The sequence below is a fragment of the Lissotriton vulgaris genome, chromosome 1_1 (genome assembly GCF_964263255.1).
Source record: "Lissotriton vulgaris chromosome 1_1, aLisVul1.2, whole genome shotgun sequence".
In the NCBI taxonomy this organism is placed as follows: Eukaryota; Metazoa; Chordata; class Amphibia; order Caudata; family Salamandridae; genus Lissotriton; species Lissotriton vulgaris.
In genome coordinates, this window is record NC_141685.1 from 1,174,631,750 (window position 1) to 1,174,645,385 (window position 13,636).

At 49.6% G+C, this 13,636-nt stretch overlaps 1 protein-coding gene across 2 annotated transcripts in view; it reads right to left on the reverse strand.

Annotated features, from left to right (window-relative positions):
• Window positions 1–13,636, reverse strand: part of FIRRM (FIGNL1 interacting regulator of recombination and mitosis) — a 3,285,109-nt gene that overhangs the window by 885,850 nt on the left and 2,385,623 nt on the right. For both annotated transcript variants that reach the window (XM_086964357.1, XM_086964349.1), the window contains one exon: window positions 12,370–12,492. In XM_086964357.1, coding sequence (XP_086820483.1) covers window positions 12,370–12,492 — 123 coding nt within the window. The remainder of the gene's footprint in view (window positions 1–12,369; window positions 12,493–13,636) is intronic.

A 13,636-nucleotide genomic window follows, 5' to 3' on the forward strand; every position in this document is an offset into this window, starting at 1 on the left:
TAGAGCTGATGCTTAAATAGTGCTGGCAGTTTAGCAGAATATAAATAGTGCCTGATTAAATACTTCGATAGCACGTTGATAGTTTTTTAGAAAGCGCTATGATATCCTGTAGCGCCAGGGTTGTACCGGGATTAAATTCACTTTCAGGGATTGCAGCTGGCCAGTGAATTGAGCGGCGTTGTTATAACAGCGCGGATCTCCGCGCTCACGCCAGCATTCAACCCACTTACGATCTGCCACCTCCCATCTGATGCGATGTGCCTGGAGCCTTTGGTTTGATTTGTAGCGGCGTTGTTTTCCCAGCGCGTAACTCCGCGCTCACGCCTGCATACCACCAGTATATAGCGGTCCTGGGCTGGCTGACCTCTCCGATGTCGATGGTTTTCGTGGGGGAAATGTGACCTCCCACTGGTCAACTTTGCTACACGTCTCTGCTCCCGTTGCGCTCACCTTCCCAAGCTTCCCAAGATTGTCTGCCCTATAGGTGATGGACAGCTGCCATCAGGGAAAGAGCGAGGGTGAGCGGGGGTAAGGGCGGGTAGGAAGAGATGAGCACTTGTAGCAGTGTAGCGGTGTGGGAGTGTAGTAATGTGGCTAATAATGGCTAATAATAGCTAGTAGTGTGGGGTAACCGATAAGTCCTGTTTGGTGCCTGGCGTTCGCCTCTCGTTGCTCTCTGGCACTCTCTGGTGGACAGAATTTATTTATTTATTTATTTGCAGGTTTGTATAGCGCTAGGAATAAACTCCCGTAGGAGTATCTCCGCGCTTAAGACAGCCAGCGTGGAAGTATAGAAGTGGTAGCATTGAAATTCTAAAGCCCTCTGAGACAGTTACCTAATTCTAGAGTAAAGACTGGCTTAGCTAGTATCAATCAATCAATCAATCAATCAATGCCTTTATATAGCGCACTACTCACCCAGAGGGTCTCAAGGCGCTAGGGGAGGGGGGTCCGCTACTGCTCGAACAGCCAGGTCTTGAGTTGCTTCCTGAAGGCGAGGTGGTCCTGGGTCAGGCGGAGGTGGGTCGGGAGTGAGTTCCATGTCTTGGCGGCGAGGTAGGAGAAGGACCGTCCCCCTGTGGTGGCTCTTCGGATGCGGGGGGACGGCGGTGAGGGCGTGGCTGGTCGATTGAAGCTGGCGTTTGGGAGCGTAGAAGTTGAGGCGGCTGTTGAGGTATCCTGTGCCCTGGTTGTGTAGGGCTTTGTGTGCGTGGGTGAGGAGTCGGAAGGTGATTCTCTTGTTGACCGGGAGCCAGTGCAGGTCTCAGATGTCCGGAGATGTGGCTGCGACGGGGGATGTCCAGGATGAGTCGTGCTGAGGCGTTCTGGATCCGCTGGAGTCTCTTCTGGAGTTTGGCGGTGGTTCCGGCGTAGAGGGAGTTGCCGTAGTCCAGACGGCTGGTGACGAGGGCCTGGGTGACAGTCTTCCTGGTCTCGGTGGGGATCCACCGGAAGATCTTCCGTAGCATGCGCAGGATGTTGAAGCACGACGAGGAGACTGCGTTGACTTGTCTGGTCATGGAGAGGGAGGAGTCCAGGATGAAGCCCAGGTTCCGTGCGTGGTCTGTTGGTTTGGGTGCGCTGCCTAGGGCGGGGGGCCACCAGGAGTCGTCCCAGGCGGAGGGTGAGGATCCCCGAGTTCAGCTTCAGGCGGCTGTTCTTCATCCATTCGGCTACCTCTTTCATCCCTTCGTGAAGGTTGGCTCTGGCGGTGGCGGGGTCGTTGGTGAGGGAGAGAATCAACTGGGTGTCGTCGGCGTAGGAGATGATGTTGAGGTTGTGCTGGCGTGCGAAGTCTGCGAGGGGGCTCATGTAGACGTTGAAGAGGGTTGGACTGAGCGAGGAGCCTTGAGGGACGCCGCAGATGACTTCGGTGGCTACAGATCTGAACGGGGGGAGGCGGACTCTCTGTGTCCTTCCGGCGAGGAAGGAGATGATCCACTCCAGTGCCTTCTCCTGAATTCCGACGTTGCTGAGTCGCTGCACTAGTGTTCGGTGGCAGACAGTGTTGAAGGCCGCGGAGAGGTCTAGGAGGATGAGGGCTGCTGTTTCTCCGTTGTCAAGCAGTGCTCGGAAGTCATCGGTGGCTGCGATCAGGGCGGTCTCGGTGCTGTGGTCGGCCCGGAAGCCAGACTGCGAGAGGTCGAGGGATCCGTTAGTCTCGAGGAAGGCGGCCAGTTGCTTGTTGACGGTCTTCTCGATGACTTTTGCAGGAAACGGGAGCAGCAAGATGGGGCGGTAGTTCTTGAGGTCGGTGGGGTCGGCTGATGGCTTCTTTAGTAGAGCGATGAGTTCGGCGTGCTTCCAGCTCTCCGGGAAGGTAGCGGTGTCGAAGAAGGTGTTGATGATGTCCCGCAGGTGGGGTGCGATGACAGCGTCGGCCTTGTTGAAGACGTGGTGGGGGCAGGGGTCAGTAGGAGATCCGGAGTGGATGGAGTTCATCATGCGGACTGTGTCTTCGGTGCTGATCGGGGTCCAGGCGGGGAGGGTGGTTGTGGGGGGCGGTGGTTCAGTCGTGGCGAGCGTCGGTTGAGTGCTGAAGCTGTTGTGTATGTCCGCGATCTTGTTGTGGAAGTAGGCGGCGAGGGAGTTGCAGAGGTCTTGCGAAGGGGTGATGTCGTTGTTTCCGGCGTTGGGGTTGGAGAGCTCTTTAACGATGTTGAAGAGTTCCTTGCTGTTGTGTGCGTTGTTGTCCAGTCGTTCCTTGAATGCGGTTTTCTTGGTGGCGTGGATGAGTTGGTGGTGTTTTCGGGTGGCGAGCTTGAGGGCAGTCATGTTGTCCGGTGTTGGGTCTCTGCGCCAGGTTCTCTCGAGGGCTCGGCAGTTCTTTTTGGAGCTCTTGAGTTCGTCGGTGAACCATGGGGCTTTCTTGCTACCGGGTCTGCTAGGCGGGGTCTTCAGAGGGGCGAGGTCGTCTGCGCAGATGCTGATCCACTTCGCGAGGTTGGTGGCCGCCTGGCTTGGGTTCGTTGCGCTGGTGGGAGGGTTCATGCTCAGGGAGGTCACGAGCTGGTCGGCTGTGATCTTGTTCCAGCTTCTGCGTGCAACCTGTTGCTGGTGGTGGTGGATCGTGGTCCTTCTGAAGCTGAAGTGGACGCAGCTGTGGTCCGTCCAGTGGAGTCCGGTGGCGTGGCTGAAGGCGATGTCCTTGCTGGATGTGAACACGGGTATTAGTATTAGTATTGACTAAACAGGAAAGTTTTCAATTGTTTCCTAAAAAGGAGATGGTCGGGGCATTGTCTCAGTAAGAGTGGAAGCGCGTTCCACAAATTAGGACCCACCACAGACAAGGCCTTTCCACCCAGTCTAGTTCTACTGATCTTGGGTACACTCAGCAGCAGCTGTTCGCTAGACCTAAGGGTGCGAATAGGGACATATGGTACAAATTTTCTGGCCAGATAGTCCGGTCCTAGATCATGTAGACCTTTATGTATAATACAGCAGGTCTTAAACTTCACTCGTTGACGTATGGACAACCAGTGAAGTTTATTCAGCAGGGGTTTGGATGGGGATCTAGGGGGGGCATTGAGTACCAGCCTGGCTGCTGTGTTCTGCACTACTTGCAAGCGATCTAGTACCTCTGCATTTGCACCTGCCAGAAGACCATTGCAATAATCAAGACGGCTGATTACTAGAGCCTGAACCAAAGTTCTTCTGTAGGAGTCAGGGAGGAAAGGGAATATCCTACGAAGGAGACCTATCATATGAAAACAAGATCCCACAATGCTGTTACCATGTTGTTTCATAGTCAACTCCGGTTCCAACCGTACCCCCAGGTTCTTGATTATTAGCTTGGGTTCGGGGACTGGGCCTAAGTCCAGTGGCCACCAATCAGGGGACCATTAGACCCTAGCTTCACCGAAAAGCATCACCTCGGTCTTACCAACGTTACATTGAAGAAAGTTGAAAGACATCCACCGAGATACTGCTTACATCCCCTCGGAGAAAGATTGTATAACCTCCGGTGTAAGTTGTTTAAAGGGAAAAAGCAGCTGCGTATCGTCAGCATAGAACACTGGACAGAAACCAAAGGCTCTGGTTATATCTGCCAAGGGGGCCACATAGGTGTTAAACAAAGTCGGGCTCAGACAAGATCCCTGAGGAACCCCCTTGGTGATCTTAACCTCTTCCGACCTGAACTCACCCATGGTGACACATTGGGTGCGGTCGGAGAGAAAGCTCTTAATCCAGTCCAGTGCATTGCCGCCGATTCCATTCACAGTCAGTCGTTCGATCAAGATGTTGTGTGAGATGGTATCGAACGCTGCCGATAAATCCAGCAGCACCAGGACAACGGAGTAACCACTGTCCTGGTACATGCGGAGATCATCCGTTATCGCCAGCAGGGCCGTTTCAGTGCTGTATTTTGGCCTGAAACCTGACTGTGAGGGATCAAGGCTTCCCGATTGTTCAAGGTAGTTGGATAGATGTTTGTTTGAATGCTTCTCGATGATTTTCCCCAAAAAAGGTAGCAGGGAGATTGGCCTAAGATTAGACATGTTGGTCCAAAGGGAAGAGGTGTTCTTCCTAATCGGTCTGACTAGGGCCTTTTTCCATTCCTGTGGGACACTTCCTGTTGTTAATGAGAGATTCACCAGTCTCTGAATATCGGGACCAAGAATAGTCTTGTGCAGCCTCTGCAGGGAGCTGCTGTCTCTCTTATTTCTTCACACCGGTTACAATGTGGCTAGGGGGGTCCCAGAAGATAAATGACTGGGGGAACGCTTCAGGTCTGGTTTTTAACTTTTTACTCACACCCCTAGATGTAGTCAAAAGTGGTGGGGCTTCTTTGGGGCTTCTTTTGCTACTTTTCTTCTGTAATTTCGGTTCCGGGACACACCCGTTGTCTTGGCAAGAGTTTGACGCCAGTGCTTGTTTAGTTTTGGCTGCTTTTTTTTTTTTTTTTTACTCGACCATGAGACAGATGGGGGCCGTATTCCAGTTATTGGGCTGTGATGTGCTGTACTGGGGGCCTGGGCAGGGTTAGAGATGTTGGGATGAGGGTGAGGGAGAGAGTCTGGCTCCAATGCTCTCCTCCCCTCAGAAGTCACTGGCTCCGCTTTTTGCGTGGGGCGCAGAGCACAGAGCTCGGAGCACAGCTCCGTCTCACCCCCCGAGAACAGCTCTCACCTGTGGGCGGGTGCTCTTGTGGTCGACCTCCGATGGGCTTTGGTGGGCTTTTGGTGGGCTGCAAAGCTCCGCTCAGGCCTCCTTGCTCAGCTCGCCGCTAAGCTCCCCGCCTAGGAGCAGCAGGCTTTTCGTTGGTTTTCGCAACAGACTCCCCGAGCCCGGCGGTCTAATCTCTTGTAACGCCGGACACGGACACAGACCTGGTACAGCCGCAGCTGCTCCTCTCTCGCTCCTCTCTGCTGAACTCCGCCTCCGCCTCTCAGCTCGACAAGCGGCGTGAGGCCTTCCAGAATCTCTCGTAAACAGCGTAACCAAAGCAACGTGTGTCCCATTTTACTGATAAATAGTGACGTCAAAATCTTTGCAAATATCTTAGCGACATGTTTACGTAAAGTTATTCCCTCTCTCATACATCACTCACAGGTTGGTTTTGTCCCAGGTCGTTCCTCCAGGAATCTTCTCTGAACTCTAGCTCATACTTCATGGTCTGCAAATAATGTGGCAAAATATGCTGTAGCCCTTTCACTGGATGCAGAAAAAGCATTCAACCATATTGACTGGAAATACCTTTTCGCAGCTATGAAACGCTTTGGCCTAGGTGACCAATTTATTTCCAAAGTTTGTCTCTTATATGACACTCCAATTGCCCAAGTCAATTGTGGTGGGTTTCTTTCCCATCCCTTTCCAATCCAACAAGGGACCGGTCAGGGTTGTCCTCCTTCACCCCTTTTATTTTTACTAGCGATAGAGCCTCTTGCCTCACTCATTTGACATTCACAACATGTTCAAGGTATACCTATAGCAGGTGGTACTTCCAAACTATACTTGTATGCCGATGATATTCTCCTCACGTTAAAAGATCTTTACCAGCTTTACTTAAGATCAATGATAATTTTTCGACCAACTCTGGTTACAAAGTGAACTGGGATAATAGTGAGACTTATCCGATTTCTTCTGGTACCACGAAAGAGTCAGTTGATGGGTATCCCTTTTGTTGGAAATCATCCCAATTCAAATATTTGGGTGTTTCGGTTTATAAGGGTTTGTCAAATATGATCTCAGGCAATATCTCACCCCTTATAATGCGAATGGAAACTGATTTTGCAAAATGGTCTCTGCTGGGCTTATCCATGTGGGGAGGGTGCAAGCATTTAGGATGGTTAGCTTACCTTGCTTTAGTTATATACTTGGCATGCTCACAATTCTTGTTCCTTTGTCTACACTTTGTAGAATAAATGCCCAAATTAGATCTATCTGGGGTTCCACATGCCCTCGTCTAGCCGCTTCTGAATTATTGGCTCGCCGCTCCCATGGTGGCCTGAGATTACCATCCTTAGAACACTATTCTTTAGCTTTACACCTCACACAATTAGTTTATTTACTTCCGGGTATGACTGATCCTCCACAGTGGGTCACAACGGAACATGGCTTCGCATGGACATATTATATATAAATTACAGGATCAAGAGGAAATCTTCCAGCAAGTATGGTTTCCTTTTCTCTGTTCCCCTGAATTCCTTCCACTTCCCCCATACCCCTTTAATCCTATGTCTTTGCTTTCCTCTTTTCTCTTTTTTCTATATTCCTATTCTATCCAGGCAAGAAGTCTACTCTTTCCCCCCTCCTTATACCCTTTCTCCATTACCTATATATTTATATACATATTTTTAGCTGTTGTTTATTCATTTAGGAATTCTCTATCACATTCCCCTCCCTCTTTTAATCTTAAATTCATGTTATTCATTTTCTCCTCCATGGACTAAATGTATTCCCCCTTCATAATTTACTTTCCTTTTAATATTGAAGCATTTCCTTTTTATTACTACCTTATATGAATTCATGTTATTCTATGATATTATGCTATTCTGTATGTATCCATGGTTTCTATGCATGTTAAATTTACTCTCAATAAAAAATATGAAACACTAATTGGTCTGGATTCAGTCTCCGAGTGTGTGCCATTAGTCTTGAGTGAGTGAATACAATAAATGCTTAACACACCCTCTGGATAAGCCTAACTGCTCGCCCACACTAACACAACAAGAGCTATTAGTACTTATTTAATTTAGCCTCTGCTATACCTCTGGGGACTCCCTGGACTCTCTGCAAAAACTTTACCTTACTTTGGTATAGTATATACACAGCAAGCTTCCTACCTACACAGACTGTGAGCTCAAAGACATGGGGGGCCTGGCTTTGCGAAATCTTAGCAGTAGTCTTCTCTCAATCCAATCGGATTGAGATTTGTCAATTTTTCTCAACTATGGCTGAATGGAGAACATGAAACACAGCTTTCTAATTTCTAGAGTATGGTAACAGCACACGTGTATCGGATAGGCAATGCATTGGAGGGCCATTATTGAACCACCTAAACCTTTTTAAACAATGCCTTGTTTACAAAAGGCAGTAGTTTTATTCAGTCTCTGGCTTCTCTGTGAATTGCAGAATGATGGTGGAAATGTTATCAGGAGAAGCACTGGAATAGAAGAAGGTAAGAAACAAACACTGACATCATTAGATTTCAGCAGATGTCTGAGGGGTTCTAAAGCAATAATTGTCTAAAAGAACAAGTTACTTACCATTGGCAATGCCTTATCCAGTAGAGAGATGATCTAGCCTCAGATTCCTTACCTTTCAACTTCCAGGCGTCAGGCTGGATCCGGAAGACTTTTGATAGCAGTGCCCCTGCGAGCCGATAGGTGGCGTTGGGCGACTTTGCGTGAAGAAGTCTGATTTGTGGCGACATCCGCACGTCTATATAGGCACCACCCTGGCACACTGAGGTCAGTACTTTTTACGACTTTCCTTGCCAGAAGCGCAGAGCTATTAAGAGACTGACTGTGGTGTGTCAGAAAACAACTAGGGTCCTTAAAAGGAAATAGGTAGCCAAAGGATAACAGAAAAGGCCAAAAGGTAGTCCTTCAGAGAGCCCAAAGCAGAGCCCTGCTGGGACAAGGAGAGAATGAAAAGAAGAACATCTGATAGAGAGGCAGACAAAGGATCAACAGATCGTTCTGTTTGGTATTTAATTTACAAAATGTTTGCCATGAGCAGGCGTATACCAACTTCATGGAAGAATGTCTGGCTGCCAGAAAACCCTCACAGACTTCAGCAGGAAGGTCGACTGTTGTCTACCATTGCAGCTCAATCTCCACGCAAGGAGGCGGAGAGTGGACAGGTTCAGGTGGAGAACTCTCCCCTGCTTCTGCGACAGAAGATCCTCCCGAAGAGGGAGCCTGACCAGAGAATCGATGCTCATTTGCAGAAGCTCAGGGAACCAGACTCTCCATGCCTAGTCTGGAGCCACAAGGATGGCTTGGGTCCGGTCATGCCTGATCTTCTTGAGCACTCTGGGTAGGAGTGGTATGGGTGGAAAGGAGTACAGGAGGCCTGTGCTCCACTCGCGACGAAAAGCGTAGCCGAGCAAGAGCCGCCTTGGAAACTCCAATGTGCAATACTGCTGAAATCCCACTGTTTACAGAGATCTTGCACCACCTCAGGATGAAGACGCCACTCATGATTCGCAGGGCACCAGATGCTGAGTTCATCTGCTCTGGCGCTCAGAGTCCAGGCCAGATGTTGAACCACCAGGGAAATGCCCTATAGTTCCAGCCAAGTCCAGTGACACAGGGCCTCTTGACAAAGGGTCCACAACCCCACCCCGTCCTTGTTGTTGCAGTACCACATGTTGGTCTTGTTGTCTGTCAACACCTGATCTAGCCTTCCTTTGAGGGGATGGTAAAAAGGCTTTCAGTGAGTGACTAGAGTTCTCCGATCTCCACCTCTCCCAGATGGCAGCCCCATCCCAGAGGGATGCATCGATGACTACCATGAGATCTGGGTGGGGAAAAGAGAGGGGTCTGCCTCTGACCCAATCGTGGTTTGTCAGCCACAACTGCAGGTCGGTGGTGGTTCCGTCCGCTTTCTGAACCAGGTTGGTGGGATGTCCCCTGATGCTGAGCCCATCAATACTTCAGGTCGCACTGCAGAGTCTGCATGTGCCATCTGGCATTTTCCACTAACAGGATCCAGGAGGCCATGAGGCTCAACAACCTCAGGGTCATTTTCACCCAAATCCAGGATAGAGGCTGAAACATCTGTATCATACTCTGAATATACTTGACTCGCTGCTTGGGAGGATAAGTCAGAAACTGCACTGTGTCCAGAATTGCTCAGATGAATGGGAGCGTCTGAGAGGGAGTCAGGTGTGACTTCGGCACGTTGATAGTAAACCCAGCGAATGCAGGAGGTTCGCCGTAGTCTGGAGGTGGAAGACAACTGCTTGGGACGAGCCCGCCTTCAACAACCAGTCCTCAAGATAGGGGAAGGCTGGGACCCCTGATCTTCGCAGATGGGCTGCGACCACCACCATCACCTTGGTGAACACCCGAGGGGCACTGGTGAGGATGAAGGGGAGCACGGCAAACAAAGTGCTTTTGGCCCAACATAAACCGAAGATTGCGACGATGGGCTGGCAGGACGGGAAAGTGGAAATAGGCGTCCTGCAAGTCTAACGCAACCATCCAGTCTCCAGAGTCAGGGGCAGACAGGACCTGAGCAAGGGTGAGCATCTTGAACTTTTCCTTTCTGATTAAGTAGTTGAGGGCCCTGAGGTCTAGGATAGGCGAAGGCCTCTGTCCTTCTTTGGAACCAGAAAATAGAGGGATTAGCAACCACAGCCCATTTCTGGCCTGTGTACCCTCTCTATAGCTCTCTTGGCAAAGAGAGACTTGGCTTTATGCAGTGTAAGGCAAGATGATCCTCGATCAGCCGATCGTAGTCTGGAGGCATAGAGGGAGGGGTAGTCTCAAAGGGGGGAGGGGGAATAGCCCCTTTAAACTATTTGTAGCACCCACCTGTCCGAGGTGATATCTTGCCAGTGGAGGAGATGATGGCGTATCCTGCCAACAACTGGACGCCCATGATCTAGGAGGATCAGACTCGGAAGGTTTTGCAGTGGAGGAGGGGGCTGTGGCCTGACCTAACTTCTGGCCACCCGACCCGCGAGGTCAAGGTAAACCGCATCCACGGCCCGCAGAAATTGCTGGACTTGCGGGGTCCTCTAGTTGGAGTAGGGTTGGCGCAGTTGGAAGCATCAAAGCCACAAAAGGAGCGAAAAGCAGACACAGGCTGGGATGAGGTGGAGAGGCCCAGGGACTTGGCCGTAGCCCGCAAGTCCTTGAAGCGCTCAAGCGCTGCGTTGCTTTGTCGCCGAAGAGACAGAAGCCATTACAGGGCATGTTCATGATGTGAGCTTGAACATCCCCAGAAAAGCCAGACGTCCTCAGCCAGGCGTGGCACCCAACGATCACCGCTGAGGAAATAGTTCTGCGTAGCGAGTCGGTTGAGTCTAAGCTACATCGTATGGCAAACTTCGCTGCATCTCTCCGGTCCGTAAGAGCTTGGGAGGGGAGAGCCCGGTCCTCCTCCGAGACACTGGGCAGCACTTGCGCAACCATATCCCACAGCGAATAGGAGTAACGGCCCAAGAGGTATGCATGTTTAACAACTGCAATGCTAGACTGGTGGAAGAAAATATCTTCTTCCCAAAGCTGTCCAGCCTCTTGTATTCTCTGTCCATAGGTATGGAAGTGAAATAGCCATGCGAAGTAGAGGCTTGGACCATCAAGCTCTGTGGGGTGGGATGGGTGGAGAGAAAAGCTGGGTCCACTGGTGCAGAGCGGTGGGCAATAGTTATATTCACAGTAGACATTGTGCTGGGCTTGGACCAGGTACCCAGTAGAAAATCTTTGGAGGCCTCTTTAAAAGGCATCAAGCGTTTAGAGGAGGAGACACCAGGCTGCAAGACCTCCGTCAAGACGTTAGTCTTGACTGCCACAGTAGGAAGTTGAGGCCAAGACCTGGGCAGCCCTACATACTACCATCCCAAATGAGGCTCCCTCCTCTGTAGCCAGGTTTGGGGGAGAACGCATACCAGTATCTGGAGAGGTGATCAGTTCGCTGGCATCACCCAGGTCCTCATAACAGTCCAGGTATGTCTTGATTGGGTTGCAGGATATCTGAGGGATCCTGCTGCCCCTCCCAATCCTCATCCTCTATACCTAACCATTCAGAATAGGGCAGGTTGAATGACGTGGAGCCGTACTGCTCTGTTGAAGCCGGTCTCAGTGTTGGTGGATGTCCAACTGACTCCGTGTCGTCCAAGATTATTATGGGAGAGGGGCCGGTGATGCTGAGGGCCTCTGCATCGAACGCTGCGTCAGATGAGGGTGCAGAGGTGAAACTGGTGGCGGTCCGGATCCAGGGACGGATCCAAAAGGAGGCTATGGTCGAAGCCGGAGGCGCAGAACCCACTGGGCTCTCCTTCAGCAGAGCCTGGGGGCCCTAAGGTGAGCCGGCAGGGTGGGGCTGCCATTACAATGATTTTTATTGGAATGAGAAGACGACCCAGGCACCCGCTCCGCAGAGCAAGGCCTCGAAAGCTAAGGCTCCTCCATCTCGTCGCGTGACGGATGGGGCAAAGTCGAAACACGCTTTGACTTCTTGTGCTTTTTATGGTGCTTCTTACCTGATGGCAATGGCTTCGAGGAAGAAGAAGTTGATTCCCCCGGACCAATGCTCGGACCTTCCTCTTGACCGGGACCAGGACTGATATTGACAAGGCGACCTCCGTGGCGAGGGGCACCGGGCCACAATCAGCTTTAGGGACAGCTCCCTCAAAGACTTCAGCCAAAGGTTCGGCAGATGGAGCACAACTCCATTTCATGGTTGTGCTCCAGGCACAAGAGACACACCAAATGGGGTCCGTAACCAACATGGCATGGTGACAGGCGCTGCACGTCTTGAAATCTGAGGTCTTTTACTACACATCCCTATACACCAAAAGGAGTCAACAAAAAGTCAAAAAAAGTCTATCAAAAAGTGTCAGGGGGTAACACTCTAAGTCGAATGTCCGCTGATTGGCGCAGAACGAAATTAAATGGCATTAGCGTGCCGGGGTGGCACCTATTTAGATGACACGGGTGTCGCAATGCCAACAAACTCGACGCCTGCAAAGTCAAACGGAGTCGATAGACGCCACTCATCGACACACAGAGGTTCTCCTATCAAAAATCTTCTGGATCCAGCCTCACGCCTGGAAGTTCAAAGATAAGGACTCTGCGTCTATATGTCACTCTTACATAATCTATTTAGCAGAGAGGAATTAAGCTTTTAGATCAATAAGCAACTATAAAGTCAAATGAATTGTAAATTATTAAAGTAAATCAGCTTAATCACCTTTTTTAGGTCAAGAAGTGCCCATATGTGGCCAATAACTTCGGATACCGCATATTGCTGATCAGGCTCCAAATATTTATCCTGGGGATTACACATAGCCAGGAATGCAGACAGAGAGGTATTCTATAAAAGTCCAAAGACAAGATGTCAAAATTAGAAGTAAATTCAGGCAAAATGTTTCAAAAACATCACTGTGCATTACTTGAGGGGATCAAAATAACCAAGAGGTTCTAAAATGAAAACATTTATTATTTATCTGGAAATAAATACTATATTGAGATAGGAGGAATTAACAGGTTTCCAAATGTAAAAAACTTCATCCCAAAAGCACATAATAAATTATCAATTTGGCCTGCTTAAACTGTTGCTTATTTGCCAATGGTGATAAAAAAAAAATGTAATTCTTTTTTTTTTTTACTCCTAACTCCTATTAAATTGTGCCTAAATCCCTCTATAGATATTCACGTTTCTCACCTTCTTTCTCAGGAATGTGCATCTTTCTGCATATTTCTGACCATGAATCAACCCCAGTCTTCAGTCTGGATCTGGAAAATGTTTGCCAATTTGCTATCAATTCAAGCTCATTTCCACCAGAAGATTATTTTATGGCGCCATCAATATTTCTACCCAATGTCATTGAAGAAAGTGATTGAGCACGTCTATCAAGGTGCCAATAGTCACCAGTGGTGGCAATTCTGCTTTTTCTTACACATTTTCCATTTGCCATGTCTGACTTAAAAGTGGAACCAATACAAGAAAAGGAGACACTCTGCAAAACGGGCTGAGTGAGGGCCATTAGGAATCAATTGATAAATGTCTACCCATCAATAAAGGTCGAAATCATGTTCCTCTAATGGATACTAGCTGTTGGACTTGGCCCTTTTTGCAGGGTCATCCCTGAACTGTTTGCCTTCCTCATGTATTTTTTCTGACCTCATTTTGTTGGTTTTATGACTCTGGGCACTTTACCACTGCTAATCAGTGCTAAAGTGCATATGCTCTCTGGTGTACATTGTTGTAATGGATTAGTGACTCCATGTTTGGCTATTTGATTTACTTGTCAGACCCTAGTACAGTGCACCATGAGTGCCCAGGGCCTATAAATCAAATGCTGCTGGTGGGCTTGCAGGACTGATTGTGCCACCCACAGAAGCAGCTGGTAAAATATGGCTCAGGCCTGCCATTGCAGAGCCTGTGTGCAGACTTGGATTGCCAGGTCGACTTGGCAAGTGCACCCACTTGCCAGTCCCTAAACCTTCCCTTTTCT